Source organism: Schistocerca serialis, chromosome 1 (genome assembly GCF_023864345.2).
Source record: "Schistocerca serialis cubense isolate TAMUIC-IGC-003099 chromosome 1, iqSchSeri2.2, whole genome shotgun sequence".
Classification (NCBI taxonomy): Eukaryota; Metazoa; Arthropoda; class Insecta; order Orthoptera; family Acrididae; genus Schistocerca; species Schistocerca serialis.
In genome coordinates this window covers 790,658,699-790,676,895 of record NC_064638.1, presented here as the reverse complement: position 1 = coordinate 790,676,895, position 18,197 = coordinate 790,658,699, and the positions used below count along the sequence as shown (strand labels likewise).

At 37.4% G+C, this 18,197-nt stretch overlaps 2 protein-coding genes across 2 annotated transcripts in view; one reads left to right on the top strand and one right to left on the bottom strand.

Moving 5' to 3' along the window:
* The window catches only part of LOC126483697 (peptidoglycan-recognition protein SD-like), a 202,397-nt gene extending 199,356 nt beyond the window's left edge, over positions 1 to 3,041 (top strand). Inside the window, exon 5 of the mRNA XM_050106789.1 lies at positions 2,614 to 3,041. Within this exon, the coding sequence (XP_049962746.1) occupies positions 2,614 to 2,822 (209 nt within the window). The 3' untranslated portion in view covers positions 2,823 to 3,041. The remainder of the gene's footprint in view (positions 1 to 2,613) is intronic.
* A 7,032-nt stretch (positions 3,042 to 10,073) lies between these two features.
* Positions 10,074 to 18,197, bottom strand: part of LOC126483690 (xenotropic and polytropic retrovirus receptor 1) — a 111,449-nt gene continuing 103,325 nt past the window's right edge. The window contains exon 10 of the mRNA XM_050106778.1: positions 10,074 to 11,136. Within this exon, the coding sequence (XP_049962735.1) occupies positions 10,893 to 11,136 (244 nt within the window). The 3' untranslated portion in view covers positions 10,074 to 10,892. The remainder of the gene's footprint in view (positions 11,137 to 18,197) is intronic.

Here is an 18,197-nt window from a genome sequence, read left to right as displayed (position 1 = left end):
ATTTTACTTGAAAGACGCTTGCCCAGTGTTGTCAGAGAAATACAATACTGCACTGCCTGTGTTATTTTGAATTACAAGGCAAGGTTCCTTTGGACATGCATGCAATACAACATCACAGCTCTGAGAATACGCTGAGTGTCATTCCAAATTATGATGCAGAGTTCCTTCAGACATGCATGCATGACCGAAGGAACTTTGCTTTGTAATTTTCTTTACACCATAGCAACATCAGCAAACGGCCACAGATTGCTGCTCACCCTGTCAGTCACCCTTGAATGGACAGTCTTATTTTCATTAAAATTACAGAACAGTCACATTCTTCAGCACAACAGACTAGCATAATGAACTATGATAAACAAGATTTTGGACTGAAGACCACAACATAATAGGATTACATTATCACATCACAGCTCCGAAAATAAGAGGACTGTAGCAGCATATAAAATATGTACCCAAACAGATTCAAACAAACCTCAGATAACGAAAGGTATCAAAGTATCATGTAGTAGAAAGGGAGAACTCACCTACCACAATTTTCTGTTATCTGTCTAAGGCATCTGTGCAAATCATAGTATTATTTCTACTGGACAATACAGTTTATGGTTTTCAAGGAACAATGAGTAAGTGGTTCCCTTAGTATTTAACCAATAGGAAGAAAAGAGTCATGTTACATGATTCATGCAGTTTTCTGAGTGGGGACAAATTACCATTGGTATTTCACAGGGCTCAATATTCAGATGTCCTTGTTCTTGCTCTAAGTAAATGACCATCTTACAGTGATAAAGCAGAAATAGTACTCTTATTTTTATCTGATTATTTGACAACTACAATTATGCCTAACAGAGGTGCAAAAATGGAAGGAATAACATTCTAAATTACTGATTGGTTCTCAGTCAATGACCTCACTTAACATAGGAAAAACAATACTTTCTGTCCTGTACACAGTAGGACATATCATAATTAATAACAACAGAGCACATAGCAAGGAATACGTTTAACCGAATATTCACAATTCTTGGTGTGCATATTGATCATAATTTGAAATTGCTTCTCAAATATTTGAGTTCAGCAACATTTGCTCTAAGTGTAATTGCTAATTTTCATGATGACTGCAACAGAAAGTTGCCTTAAGTTACATACTTCCATTCATTAATATATTGAATAATTTTCTGGGGCAATGCTACAAATGGACACAAGGAATTAGTTGAATGGAAATATTTAAAGGTAATGTCTTGTGTCCAGCCTCAAACATTGAGTAGGAAAGCATTTAGAGAACAGAGCCTCACAACAAATTTACTCCCTGCTAAAATTTCTTTTAAGAATCACTCACAATATGAAACTAATAGTAGCCCTCATGAATATAATAACAGAAACAATCATGGCCTCCTATTGTCACATGTACTGCAAGTCTGCTTATTGAATGAAAAACCTACTCATGACTTTTTTTTATCTACTTACAATGTGTGCTTATCACAATTATTCATCCCTATTGTAATTTCTAATCAGTTTGTTGAATCGCTCCACCTTTTGAGTGTCGCCTGAGATCACTAAGTTCCATTTATGGCTATTACTCCTTGTGAATGGGCAACGAGCCATAACTGCATGATGATTTAGTCATTTAATGCTCTCTAGTACCCCAAGTACAAAGCAGAAGATTTCAGATTTCATGGTGATAGCTACACTTCTTAATTTCCTATAGCAACCCTCTAATTACTTCAGCTGCTTCAGTCGTGGACTTAAAAATGATTTTATTATCCATGTATAGAGTCAATGCCTCTGATCATCACCTGATGTAATTTTAGGTCATCTTCAATGTGCAACGTGACAGCTAATATGCTTTGCAAAACAGTACTGCCACTCATTGATTTTTACAGATTCCATAAATTGCCTACAGAATACCCTGGTTGTTTATGGATCAATGTGGTGTAATGGTTAAGATAATGGTGTTACTATCATCTAGAATTAAGTTTTCCTCATTTCCCCACATAACTTAGCAAAAATTATGCCAGAATTGTTCTTTTGAAACTGACAGGGATAATTTACTTTCCACTGGTGTGTAATCCCACCCTGTGCCCCATCTGTCATTATCTCATTACAGCTTACAGAAGTTTCTTTTAGTATGGTTTTTGATACAGTGTACCAAACTGCTATGTAGCCATTATAGTATGATACTATGTGCACAGTATCAAGAAAATGCACTTTTCCTGATACATTTCCCTTGTAAAAGATGATCAACTACTTAATAAAATGGCTCTGAGCACTATGGGACCTAACTTCTGAGGTCATCAGTCCCCTAGAACTTAGAACTGCTTAAACCTAACTAACCTAAGGACACCACACACATCCATGCCCGAGTCAGGATTCGAACCTGCGACCATAGCGATCACGCGGTTCCGGACTGTAGCGCCTAGAACCGCTCGGCCACTCCGGCCAGCAACTACTTAATAAAATAAATAAATAGTTGATGCAGAAGTTAATAAATGCAGCATATTTCCTGCATTTTAATATGAATCATTTTAATGTGAAGCATAACCTACTACCTACAGCTTCATTAACTATTATTTTGTAATCAGTAACAATTTGTAACATTAATGTTTTTCTCCATGTGTGCAGGAAATTTTGAGTCTGTTACTCCACCAGAAGAGCAGCTAAATCAGGCAAAATCATTGATACAAGAAGCTCTTTACCAACAAAAGCTTTCACATGATTACAAACTGGTGGCCCACCGACAAGTCGCTCACACAAAGAGTCCTGGATTTGCGTTATTCAGTATTATCAAAACCTGGAAACACTGGGAAAATTGTTACATGGAGAGCTGTTGATGTTGCATTTTAAGATAATGTCTATGGCTAGCATGAATTCATTAATGGATCATTTTAGGCACACAGTTGTGTTTATTAATATTCATTAATTCATTTATTTTATTTATTTATTTATTTACTTATTTCGTAGACAAGTGGTCACTGTCCACAAGTCTTTTAAATCATATCTCACATGGTTGTTAACTTTTGTTTTCTAATTAAAAGGAAAAAAAGCATGAATTTGTATTTTATGAATCAGTGTTCTGATAGAACTTCCCTCAGAACAACTTTATGATTTTGGTACAGTAATTCTAAATACAGCCAAAACCTGATATAAACTTGGATCTTAAGCAAGACGTACAGGAATTACCTCAAGACAAAATATATGGCCAAGCCTCATAACAGCACCACGTACTGTAATTATTATGGAGCATTAGATGTAAGTATGCCTGTAACCAACTGTCTACCATCATCCACTGTCACCACCAAACTGTGTCTAACCACAAACTCAACTACCTACTGGCAGAACATAGTGCACACGATGACACCAATTACTTCAGCATTTGTTCCCATACCCATGCAATTCGGATCTTCTCAAGCATGATCTCATCTGAAGTGCACAGGTGGGACTGCTCCTCTAGCACATTTTCCATTCCTGCGATCCCCCTGTCCTTCCCCCAGTCCTAAATCCCTAATAGTTGTCATTTTCAGTTGAGCAAATACTTGATAATTATGTGCTCTGTTACATGTGTGTCTGCCACCTATCAGTCGTCTGTAGATGAGAGGCTGCATTTGCACATTTCATGTATTAGAATAAAATAATTTATTATTTTATTTGTAATAAAACAGTTGTGAGAGTCTGTGACTGAAAACATATATTGCTGTCAGTCATAATTTTTAACAATATCTTGAGATGTTTGGGTTATAATTCTCATTCTCAAGCACTTTTTCCCTTTTACAAAACTTTATGAAATTTGCTGTGCTTGAGCTATTGCACTGCTCTGAAAACTCCACTGTAATACAAATGCATGCTGCACAAACTCTTGGCATCGTGGAGATTCGATTTTGTAGTGTTTTTGCAGTATTGCAGTCTAAAGTCTGTAAATTATTCCATAGAGCTTCAACATTACATGACGTCCGTTTTCTGAACTTCGTGTCAAAATTAATCCCATAAGAGTTCAATGGAATTTTAGTCAGATGACTGACTTGACCAAATCACATTCTTCAGTTCCCTGCATTCCTCTTTTCTATTGACACAATTTAGAAGCATATTTGGCATTATTGCCTTGCTTCAGAACAAACCCACAACCTGTAAGTCTCCTGCCAGATGGAACTGCACTGTTGATCAGTATTCTGTGACATCCTTCCTTCTTTAATGTTCAATAAATTCTCACTAGATAACAGACTATCATCCACAAAAGATCCCCACACTACCCCTCCAGCATGTTCGCCATTGGTAATACACAATGACTCTTCATATGTTCTCCACAAATTCAACGAATAAACATACAATGATGGCTTTCAAATACTTTCAACTTAGATTCGTCCGTGAATAACACCTGGGACAACTTTTTATGTTTCTGTGTCCATTGCAATCTTTTTAGCTTATTTTGTTTGGCTACTGCAGACACTTGTAACCCTTGTGCATGGAGATGGTGCGTTGAGACAGAGATTGGAGCTGCTCGCATACTATTTACTTCCTCGTGAATTTCAGATGCAGTACAAGTCCTCTGACATTTACCCTTCCAGATCATGAAACACTTGTATTGACACCAGTTTTCTTGAACCACTGCAATATATACATCACTGTATATTGGACTATGCAAACTTTTGTTACTGTAGTTCTACTAAAACAGCCTTCCTGATGCAGAGCCTCAATTGAGCATGTTTTTCAATTCCAGTCTCCTGCTTCCATCGCATTAGGAGGTAATATGATATGAACCTGATCAGGTAAAAACACACAGTGCTAGGTGCACAGAGTGTATTGTAAACTAATGCACACAATGTATTGCAAACTAATGCAAACTGAATGCTACACAGACAGCTGAAGGAATAAGGCCTATTCGAATGAAACCATCTTAGGTAAAGCCACATTATCATTGCTGCAAATACTCATCGGTGCCCCTCTAAGTGAACAACCATTCAAACACACAACACAGGTGCTTAGCCTTCATATGTTTATAAGTGTTTCATCAGAGCGAGGATACCACAGAAGATTCAAGATGGCATCCCCATTTTAACCACAAACCCGTACTTGTGATGGGTGATCAAAGTTTTTGACCTGCATTGTAATTTGGTTATATAAAATAAGTAATCACACACACTTGTAGCAGTAAATATTTTGCTGATGAACATGAAACCACTATATGATTACACTGCATCACATTAATACTAAATAGAGTTAGTACATCTGGTAATGACTGCTGCAGTTCCTCTGTTATTCAAACGCATGTTAATGAAAAGTGACAGTGTATTTTATTTTAACACAGGGGAAAAAAAATTGACAGGAATGAAAAAGATACTAAAGGTGTTTATTCAAACTTAAAACTTCCAGTTTCTGTGAACACACACAATGTACTTAAAATGAGTGAAGATTGATAAATATATTAATACCATTAGCTTTAATCAAATTAAATTACATTGATTTTCTTTTTTTTTTCTTTAAAAGGAGAAGACAAGTAACTGGAATTAAAACTTCATGTCATGTATATTTTGAGCACCAAATAAAACTAGAAGAAAAATATTGTAAATAACATAACAAAAATCTAAATTCAACACGCGACCTATATTTCCACTGACAAATAAAGCAGAAATACAATAATGACGATATACTTACGGGAAGTTGCTGCCTAAAAAAATGGTAAGTATACAACTGCAATTAAATGGTTCAGCACCAACATTATGCAGTGTGTGTGCACTTGCAAGTGTGCACACACACACACACACACACACACACACACACACACACACACACACACACAGAGAGAGAGAGAGAGAGGGACAGTCGGGCATGTTAACCCGAAGAAAAAGTGAAAAATATTGTGATTACAGTCCTCTGTCACAGAGACACTGAAGTAGGCTTTAACTCTTATATGGATTTTTGAAAAATTGTATTCATTACATAAAAAAATTCTATAATACATTTCAAAGAATGTTAGGTTCAGCATCAAGAAAATACAAAATATCAATTACATAAAACAGCAGTTTGATGTCAGTCCAAGTGATAACAGAAACTCCTGTGTGAAAGGCAAAAAGACTGTGAGATGAAACAAAACCTCTCCTGTAGAAAAATAATCAAAAGATACCTGTGCTTACAATCTCCCCCCCCCTTTCTCTCTCTCTCTCTCTCTCTCTCTCTCTCTCTCTCACACACACACACACACACACACACACACACACACACACACACACACAAAACACAGAGAGAGAGAGAGATAGAGGGGCGGGGGGGGGGGGGGGGGGGCAGAGAGAGAGAGCGCACTACAAGCAAACACACACACACACACACACACACACACACACACACACACACACACACACACTCCTGGTGACGCCAACCCCCAAACTAAATTTATTTTCTATATATGATCAGTCTTGATCCCTACACATGTGACTTTGGGGGCAGCAGATTCTAAAATGGATATATTTCAACTCACTGAGGCATAAAACATAAATTACATTCAGAAGATGCTTATAGCACATTATCAGAAGGTCAATATAAAAGAGTAACAGTATAAGTGACATACAAACAACTTCTACAAATCAGCTACTGAAATGGTAACAGGCCTGAAAGAGTCACTGTTTAATGAAAACCCAACTTTTCTCTGTATGTTATTCCTTATTTTGTTTTACACACACACACACACACACACACAGACACATTCAGCTATGTTCCATTATCATCCACGATTAATTTTGCATTTATAACTCATATCCCTCTTCTCCTACCATACATTTCTGTGCTCTTGTCTTCTTCTGATCTATTAACGGCTACCAATAAACTTTAACACTACAAATTTTGGACTTACAAAAAACAACTTCTGTTCCTAGACAATACCACATGTTGTCCAAAAAACTGCACATGTAAACCAACATTACAGTCCATTTAAAAACAAGTAGTGGAAAGATAAGTAAAAGTGACTGATTACTGTGATTTATGTATTTCAATTGCTCTCTTGGCTGTTGTGATTTAAAGGATCAGATGGCAAATATATACATGTATGATATAGTGATAAGAATTACAGTTCTAAACATGAATATAGTTAATGAAAAACAATGTGAAAAGAATGAAGAAATTCCAGCACATTCATAATCCTATAGTCATCAACTTTCCAGACAGAAAAATTGAATACATTGAACAAATGGCATGAAGTATCTGACATAATCTGTTCCAGGCTAATCAATGTGAAAAAAATCTAACAATATTTTAACAGAACCTACAGAAAGGTCCAGTCTCCATTTTGTTGGAAGGCCCAATTGGAAGGTAGCAAAGAAAAAAATCTGAATTGGTAATGCTACAGACATAGTATTAGATAGTTTTCCAAAGTGTGTATATAAAACCTCATGCGAACTGACATACATACGATGATCTGCTATTTCAAGCCTTACATCAACAAGAGCATGACAGTACAATTTTGTGATGCAAAAAGATTTTGCAGTACTGGAAGGCAAGTAGCATTGCTATTGCATATATGTAACACATACATGTTTTCTACATTTATTTTGTTTCTTACTTCAAATAAAACGCATTTCTACATTTATTTTGTTTCTTACTTCAAATAAAATGCACTCATTCAGTAGAAATGCACTACACAAAATGAATAAGAAACTGTCCACCAGCAAAACAAAGTTAGTTTTGACTATCAATCACATGAAAGTATGGGAATACACGGTGATCATGAGATTTGTAAATTATTTCTGTGGCATTCAACCGATGGCTTCAGTTAAATGCTAAGTAAATGGTAAAGAACCCAAGAGTTGCCCACATTCAGTGGCTGAATACAACAAGCATGTGAAAGGTGTGCTGACAACGTAGGTATTCTCTAATAACTTTCCTGATTACTTCTGGTATGTAAACAATATCTTGCAGTCTTGGAAACTTTTTAGGAATTTTATACAGTGATCAAGAACCAAATACATGCTAAATATGACAAAAAGAAATTAACTTTGAAGGGATAACCCATGTTCCAAAACAAATTTCCATTCATTGTTAAAAAAAAAAAAAAAAAAAAGTATTCAAGAAAAACAAAAGAAAAAGAATTACTTTTCACATGTCAGTGGAAGACAGTTCTGAACAATGATCAAAATACAGCACAAGAGGCAAGATAACTTCTATACTTTTTGCTATTAAGTGAAGAAACATAATTTAACATCTTGTTTTCAGTCAACAAGAAACTGGAAAATCTTTAAACATATGCACACTAGAAGAAAATGAAATATTTTTCTTCGTGCTAAATTATTTTGGTACACAATATTGCTTATAGAAACCAAATGTAGCCTTTGTTATCTCCTCAATGCAATGTGCTTTATTACTGAAAAGATACGGATTCTGAAAAATATGGTATGATGCATTTTAAAACAAATCCTTCATATATTCCAAGTACAATATTTTTTTTTTACAATCATTGCTTCTGCAGTAAGGAAAAAGGTGCAACTTTTTCACTCCATCGCTCCACACTCTAAGCAAAACTCATTCTGTTCACCTTGTAAGTATCAAGATCCTTGCCCTGCCCCCTCTGTGAGGCAAACAGCATCATATCCAAGCATATGTCCAGAAATAGATCTGCATTTTGCATTTCATGACAAAAGGACTGTTTTCAGTTACAATATACAAAAATAAATCATCTGTGGCAACAACATAAAAATATTTCATGGCATAAGAGGCTGCTTAACACCAATACAGTGTTAGCTGCTATTATACAGTCAGTCATATAAATATGTCAATCCCTAACCAATTTCAGAGATTTCCACCAGCTATTTCATGTACATTTTACTTTTACCTGAAGTTTACAGCCGTATTTCCAACCTATCTTCTTGTCACTTCTTTCTGTTAGTGTGTTTCTTACCTCCTTACATTTATATGTTTGACAAGTAAAAATTTATGTTAACATCTTCATTCTTGTTATGGGCTCTGGTTTGACTAAGAACTAATAAATTCAGCATACATAATGGTGTAATTTTACTTTAGTTATTATTTAACACCTTGACAATAAAAGGTGTTTTAGGCACAAAGCAACTGTCATGACCATATGTCAATGAAATAAAAGTTGATGTTTGCATCACAACAAAATTGCTTTATATAGTAAGTTGGTTTACCCAGACTATGGAAAACCCACAACAGGAAGACAGAAACTGAACTCAATTCCATAAAAACAACAGTTTATAAATTACAATTAGAGCACAGTACACTCATAATGCCCCAAAGTTAGAATATTGGCACAGAAGAATAACTAACATAGTACACTCAGAGAAACAGCAATTACTTCATCCACTGCAGTATGCCACAACACGAAAACTCTTCAAACAAATAGTGGCAACAATTCTACGTTCAGTACAAAGTGAAATGCGTGAAAGGAAAGTTCTAGTTAAATCTGTTCTCTATAGCAATATATGTTTATCTTGACAGACTTCTCATCAGATTGGAGCTGATAGCAACTAGCAATGATTCTACATGCTGACTGTACACCAACATTGTAAAAGAATGATCATGAAAATTAAAAGTTAAAATGCCTGACATTTGTGAGGTAATTACTAATTAATAAATGGCTTCCCACATTTAAACGGAGGAAAGGCAAAGCATGTTAACATATGTTTCAATAAAAGAAAAGAATTAGACAGAAAAAAAATCTAAGTATACTTTATACTTCTACAATTTAATACTGATTCATCTCTACTAAAACACATTGCTAAAAAAAGGTTTTCACTGTTTTAAGTACACTATTTGACAAAAAATTAACTAACACAAAACAAAATACTGTTTAAATCAGATTCTAAAAATTTTCTTCTGACATTTACATACCATTCAACATCATAATGGTTGAGCACTATCTCAAAAAGAAAATAGATATATACATTACTTCAATAGAAGTAGTCAGATTATTGCCATTTTGAATGACTGGCATGTGGAGAGAGTTTCACTAGCCATCAAATTTACACGTCTTTTCAGTACATAAAACTGCACAGATTTGGATCAAATTGTTTCTGTATTTATCTCTCTCTCCTCCCCTTTCCTCTTTGCCCCCCCCCCCCCCCCCCCCCACACACACACTACTGAGATTCCATAATGATCTAGAATCAACATCCATATAACTTTACAGCACATAGATGCATTATTTGTTGTCATTTTTTAAAATGAAAGTTATTGATCCAAATATGTCTCGAATAACCTGTAGGCTAGGTACAAAGCATGACTTAAAATGATTATACACATGTACCTTTAGTGCAACATGCATTCAAATAAACAAGATACTAGAAATTTGTGTAGTGTTTACCCTGGAATTAGTCTTATTACTTGTACTAGACTATTTGCTGTTGGGCATAACAAAAACTATGCAAAATCTGAAAAAAATATTAAAAATCACTGTCTGTAGATCAATATATAATACTGTGAGATTAAGTGATACAGTAAAAAACTGTTTATGTAATACTCAATAAAATTTTGCACATACCCACAAAAGTTTCTAAAGTAAGGATAGTAACTTAATTTGTACTGACTTAAATGTTCAGTTTATCATCACAGACAATGGAGCATACAAAAATCTATGTAACAATAAATATAGCTTCTCTTTGTTCCTTTCCTTCCCGAACTTGCAACAAGTTGGTCTCCTGAACCAAGCCTGATGCTATACAGCACCACTGACAATGATCTTTTATAATATCTACACAAAAGTACAGCATTGACCACCTTCAACTTACTTTAGGTACTATAAAATGTATCCAAGAGTTGTCTGTGGCTTATTAATAAAGTGAGATCATCAACATCTATCACTGCCATACTGAATTACCCAAGTTTACTCTTTCTAGCAGCAGCCAGATGCTTCATATGAGAAGCAAAGTATGATGTAGTAAAGAGAGAACTTTTGGCAGGAAAACTCAGCTATCTGGATCATCTGTTGATTCTCCTTCCAAAAGGAGGCGGTGGTCTTCTCTTTTCTTACTAGCATCCAATTTCTTCTTGCGCCGATTTACAACACCATTTTCTTCATCCATCATTTTGATTATTTGTGTCTGATCTGATGAATCCATAGGTGCAACTGATATATCCCTCACAGCTCTGAATTTACCACAGTTGTTCAAATGCTCATTCTCAAGTCGAAAGAAGTTCCATACAAACCTCCTATAAAATAAGTCAGGGATAAAATCAGTGCAGTCTATAACTACTTACTCACATTATAAGTAATAGGCATGCATATAACTTCTACACTTGCATAAATTATTTACACTTAAAGTAAAATATCTCATTCTTTAAAATTGTAAGATAAGGGAAAGGCAACCAGTTGTCTGTAGTGAATTAATGCATGAAGCACAGTAACACACAACAGAAAACAGTGTTCACAGTAGCTTTCGAGCACCACCTCTTTTTCTAGAAATAGTACACATATTCACACACACAAGCACACAGACATTCAAATGCACACTCCTGTGGCCATGGCAAGCCTAACTATTGATACTCGATTACTGAAAGCAGTTGCCTGAACTGATGGAGGGGGTAGTGGGGAAGAGAGAGGTGTGTGGACAAATGACTTTGTGGCCACACAACGATACAAAAAAAAAATACAGAAGGTTTGACAAGAGATGTAGGAAGACAGCAAGGTGGGAACTGAGGGGCAGAAAGGGAATGGAGGAGGAAGGAGAGAAAGGTGAAGATGAAGATGGTGAGAGGGAGGGGAGAAAGAACAGAGATGAGTTGGAAAGGTTGGGGGGAAGGGGCAGGGGGACGAGGGAGAGGGTGGAGAGGGGGAGAGGGAGGAGAGGGGGAGAGGGAGGAGAGGGGGAGAGAGGGAGAGGGGGGAGAGAGGGAGAGGGAGGGAGAAAGGCAGAGGGGGGAGAAAGGCAGAGGGGGGAGAAAGGCAGAGGGGGGAGAAAGGCAGAGGGGAAGACAGGGGGAGAGGGAGAGGGGTGGGGAGAGGGAGAGAGACATGATGATGATTGGTTTGTGGGGCACACAACTGCATCGTCATCAGTGCCTGAACAAAGTACCAATTTTTTCACTGTCCAATTTTGTACACAGTCCAATCTATTCACTGTCACAAATGATGATGATGATATGATGAGGACAACACAAACACCCATCTCCAGGCAGAGAAAATGCCCAACTTGGCCAGGAATCAAACCCGGGACCCTGTGATCCAGAGGCAGCAACGCTAGCCACTAGACCACGAGCTGCGGATATGTGTGTGAGAGAGAGAGAGAGAGAGAGAGAATGTGTGGTGGGTGGAAACAGGGGAAGGAAAGATTGGTGGGAGAAGACAATGCATGATCTGGAGGGAGGAATGGTATGGACAGGATAGAGAAGGGAAAAGGCAATGTGAGGCAATGGGAACATTTTAGGGAAGGATTAGGCCAGGGGGATTGTGAGAGTAAATGACATGTTGGAGAGAGAATTTCCATCTATGTAGCTCAGAGAAACTTGACAGAAGCTCCTGTCCTGCAACAGTTTGAACAGCATTTCCAGCAGCATCTGAGGAAGCTATCCCAGCAATTCCTTTCTTACACCCGCACAGGCCATGAAAAAGTTCACCACTCTTATCCAAGCCCAACCCCCCATACCCTTCCCATCAATCCCTCATAGCTCCTTGACCACACTGTACTGACTTACTCTGCATTGCAGGTACCCAGATACTTCCTTTTCCCTTCATGAAATGTACAACTACTGAGCATCCAGTCCATAAGACTAATGTCAATGTTTCTGCCAAAACTCTGATCTCTCCAGAAGTCTCAGTTCTTACTAAAGGTCTTACCTTTACCCTAAGACTAATTTCAACCATTCTCAGTTTGCAAAAGACCTTCTTGCGTTTGTTCACTCTTTACAATGGAAACATTTCTACCCCCATCCTCTCTGTGGTTGTGTGTCTGAATGTGTGTACTATTGCTGAAAAAAGTTCCAGTGCTTGAAAGATACAGTGAATGCTGTTTTCTGTTGTGTGTTACTGTGCTTCATGCATCAATCCACTACAGGTGAGGGGTTTCCTTTCCCTTACTTTGTGTAAAACTGTTCTTAGTAATTCTAGAGAAAGCAATCAGATTCCTAAGCGGCAAAAATGAAGAAGGAAGACACGTAAATGAAATACATCATAACCTTGTTAGTGTTGCTGATGGTATTTTACTGTGTGTCTTTAGCACAGATAAACATCAATAAGGTATAGAGGAATATAAAAGGATAAGTCTGAAAGCAGGCCTTAAAATCCACCATAATGAAAATAATTAATCATAAGTCAGACTTCAGTGTCTGGAGATGACAGTGGCTGTGTGTGTGTGTGTGTGTGTGTGTGTGTGTGTGTGTGTGTGTGTGTGTGTGTGTGTGGAGGAGGGGGGGGGGGGGGCAGCAGGGGTCTACATCTGAAAGAGGAATCTGTCTGACAGCTTATAGTATCTAACCATCATCTTTCCAATGTGTTGTTGATCAGAGCCACTTATATGAGGTGAGACTCATATTATGCAATTACAAACAAAGAGAAATGACATCACTATAAGTAAACATAAATTATCATCCACCGAATAAAACAGCTTGAGTAAAGTTTGCTGTGGTCCACTTGGAGAACATATTAAGATGGAGTCACCACACTGATAAACTAATCAAGAAGCTCAGTTCAGCCCATTCTGCCTTTAGGAGCATCTCTTGCTTTGGTGCAAATACAGAGTGGCACACACAAAACCAGCCCAAACCGGAATGCGAACTCACGTCAGTAGCGTTACTAGCTTGTCAGTTTCTTTGCCACCTTCCAACAGCAGTAGCATGTGAGAAGTTCATACGGAAAGTAGTCATTATAAACCATGTACTTCATTGTCATTCCTTACACCATTAAAGAATGTGTGTTCATTGTTGAAGAATATGTGCAGTCTGAATCCATGAAAGTTGTTTGTGACACTTTTCATGAAAAGTTTCCAGATAGTAATATTCCTGTAAAATCAATAATTCAGGATTTAGCGAGAAAGTGGTGTTTGACAGGCAGTGTTGTTAATTTAAAGAGTAATAAGGCACCGACTGTACGTACACCTGAAGTTGTGGCAAATGTGATGGAACATGTTGAAAGAAGTCCCTACAAGTCAACACGACGATTATCACAAAAACGTGGAATATCTCGCAGGTCATGTCAATGCATCCTTCATGGCTTAAAAATGAAACATTACCATGTGAGTGTTGTTCAGCAAATAAAAGAAGCAGACAAGGGTAAGCATACACATTACTGTAATTGGCTGCTGGAGAATGTGCTGGGAGACATCTTGATCCGGTCCTCCTTTGTTCGACGGATGAAGCTTGGTTTCATCTGTCGGGTTACATTAATTCACAAAATACAAGACACTGGAATACAGAGAATTCGCATGGCATACTGCAAAAGCCGTTATATGATTTAAAAATTGGTGTATGGTGTGTTGTACCTGGTAATAAAAGCCGTTGTTCTTCAACGAAACTGTCAATACACGTTTACTTGCAGCTCTACAATGAATTTTTGGCTCTGTTATCGCCAAACAAAAATGTTGTGCATATTTCCAGCAAGATGGGGCAACTTCTCATTCATCGGATTTGTCCTTATCTCATACACATTGATTTTACAGAAGAGAGGACCATTAGTAAGGCTTTGTGGCCACCCTGCTCTCCCGACTTGTCACCATGTGACTTTTTTACCTCTGGGGATTTCTAGAGGCTAGAGTCTACCGCAACAATCCCAGAACACTTGACACATTAAAAACCAACATATGTGAAGAAATTTTGAACATTCCTCAAACAGTAGCGAAAAGTGTTTTCCTTAACATGCTTCGACATGCAAAACTTTGCTTGGATGTTGGCGCAGAACATTTTGAACACAAACTTTAACTTCCTTTCTAAAATATGCTTATTAAACTAATAAAAGTAAATCTGTTACTTAAACTTTTAATTACACAGTTAATAATGAAACTGTACAATAAAAATGTAAGAAAGCGAATATGTACGCTGATTTTCTTCATCCATACGCTTTGCCTTCTTGTTTTGGGTTCAGAGTGGAGTTATGCACTCTCGTGCATATGCTTTCAACATGCTCCCATCTAACATAAAGCAATGAATAGGGAATTTCAACTCTTTCAAAAGAAAACTGAAAACATACACCAACTGCCATTTTTTTTTTTTTTACTAATATTAAAGGATGGGAAAATTCTATTAGCTATGTAGCAAGGACTACCATCCATTGCAAAACTGCGTGACAAGTGGTAATGTGCTGTACACAGTATTCAAATATACAGGTAACCATTTTCTTTGAAAAATATCAGTGTAATCAAGTAAATATTAAGCTACCAATAGGAGATAACACCAACTATGTAGGGCAACTGAAGACAGCAATCCCCCCCCCCCCCCCCCCCTTCAGAGTTGCAGGTTTCTTTATGAATTACTTGATTAAATTTAGGTGGGATAAACATGACAGCACTAAGCAGTACAGTGACAGTTTATGGTTAATATGGAATACAAATTATGATTCTCTGATTTAGTTGTCTTTTGTTAATGTATATCTTGGCTTATTCCACATCTCTGGAGGTTTCCTTCTTGAAGAGACCAGTGACACATGATTAATCAATCAATTAACTCATTTTAAAGCTGCATTAAAAAAACTGAACACTTCAGTTCTATGTTATATATTATTCTTATTGAATAATTTTGAAACGCTTCACTTATCAACTCACATTAACCTGTCATTACCACTACTCTTAAAGTCCAGTAATAGAGAAGCTCTCTTACAAAACCTGCAGGGTCAAAATTTCTACTACAGAGGATATTGGACAGAGATTGGCTTCGTACAGCCACAAGTCTGTCCATGCAAGGAACCTTACACTTACTGTAGTTTGGTACACAATGGGACAGGAATGGCGGGGTGAAGCCATGAGATTGTCTGGGGTGTATGCCAATGGAACAAAACATTTGAAAATAAAGGGGTCTTAATTTGGCTTCCTGTTCAGCAGATAGTTTTACTGTGATATGAATAATCAGAAAACAAAATGGCGTGAGTAAAGGAGAAAAGCAATGTGATAAATCCCTTGATACTGACTTTTCCAAACTGAGAGTATATAAATTACTTCAATGAAAGTAAGAAGTGGGGCAAATATTTCTCTGAATACTGTACTTAAAATAGAGTTAGTTAGTTACATGTTTCATGGATCGTTTTGCACAACAGATCATAATGATGTGGAACAATTCATTTTATGTTCACATTTTGAACATTACTAAGGGCTTTTTTAACAAAAATAAAATAAAGAATACAGATGTTAGTAATTCCTTCCCACCATCTTTCACACATTACAGTAATAGAAATTATTCTACAGAATAGGATTTGTCAAGGAGAAACTTTCTCAAGGCCAAAATTTCTCTTACAGAGGATATTGGACAGAGACTGATTTAATACAACCACAAGTCTGTCATGTAATTAACCACTATGGGACATTAATGGTGGAATGGACATTTTGCTCCTATACTGTATATTCTTCTTACTGAATAAAAATAGAAATGGGAAAACATCTGGCTCCTATATTAATATAAAATAGTGCACGAACGACAAGACTGCTGTTGGCACAGTGGAGTCTTGTGTGAATGCACTTTGTGTCCTCTATTCCCACACACCTGGTATTTCCTTAGCATTCTGTCGCAATACTGCCTGTATTTCCCCAATCTATCTCTCCTCCTCTGCGCACCTGTCAAAGTACACGAACACTTCTGGTTGCACCAAGTAAGTTGACTTAGTCTCTGAGTTCCTTTCCTTTTATTCTGCTGATCTTTGCTCTATCTATGCCTTGTTTCTTCCACATTTTGTCCAAGACAAACACTCATTTAATTCAAACCACTGTCTCATGAGAACACAGGTGTTTCTCTCTTCTTTCTCCCCCCTCCCTCTGCCCCGCACCGACATGCCCACCCACCCCTCCATTTGTGTTGTGTGTGTGTGTGTGTGTGTGTGTGTGTGTGTGTGTGTGTGTGTGTGTGGGAGGGAGGCGGAGAGAGAGAGAGAGAGAGAGAGAGAGAGAGAGAGAGAGAGAGAGAGAGGTGAAATGCAAGGAAACATGAGTGATGAATGGTGACTATGTATGAGGCCTGTTCAAAAAGATTCTGGAATTTTCTCCACAAAATTTTTCTACGCTTACCTTTTCTTATTGTGTATGGTCTCCTTAAAAATAATCACCTCCGCAATTCATACACCACTCCCAAGGCCGTCTCTGCTTCTGGAAGCAGGCTTGGTACACCTCTTGCTGGATCATGTTAAGTGTCGCCTATGCATTATCTTTTATCTTGTCTATAGTTACAAATCTTAATCCTTTCAATGGGGTTTTAAACTTTGGAAATACAAAAATGTCTGCAGGGGCCAGGTCTGGACAGCATGGATGGTGAGGCAGCATGGTGATTTCGTTTTTAGTGCAATAGTCATGCACCAACAGGGATGAATGTACGAGTGTGTTACCATAATGCATGAGCTATCAACTGTCTCGCCATATTTCAGGCCATTTCCTTCTCACATTTTCTCACAGGCATCATAACCCATCCCTACAGTACCATTAACTAACAGTTTGTATCTGTGGCACAAATTCATGATGGACTAATCCTTCAGTGAAAGAAAACTATCAGCATTCGATCTGACTGATGGGCGCTTTTTGGTCTTTGAGAACCGTTCCCAACCCATTGTGGAGATCAAACGTTGGTCTCAACATCATAGCCGAAGACCCACATCTCATCACCAACTATGATTCTCTTAAGGAACATTTCATTCTCATCTGTGTTATCCAAAAGCTCTTCACAGATTGTGAGGCAATATTCTTCCTGGTCTTGACTCACAAGCCATAGGTCGAACTGGCAACACGATGCATTCCAAGTTTCTTTGTTAGTATTACATGGCATGATCCAACTGAAATGTTTTGTTCTTCTGAAATCTCTTGGACAGCCAGTCTACAACTTCATGAACAATATCGTTGACGTTCCTGACATGAGTGTCATCAGTAGATGTTGAAGATATTTCTGAATGAGGGTCATCTTCATTTCTGTCTGGCCCTCTTTAAATCCTGTGAACCAATCATAACACTGAGTACGACTTAAGTAGCCATCACCCTAGGCTTCCTGCATCATTTGGTGTTCCTCTGTAAAGGTTTTCTTGATTTTCATGCAAACATGTTGCTCCTCTAATTCTGCCATGTCAAAATTCGCAAACTGATCAACACATGACACAC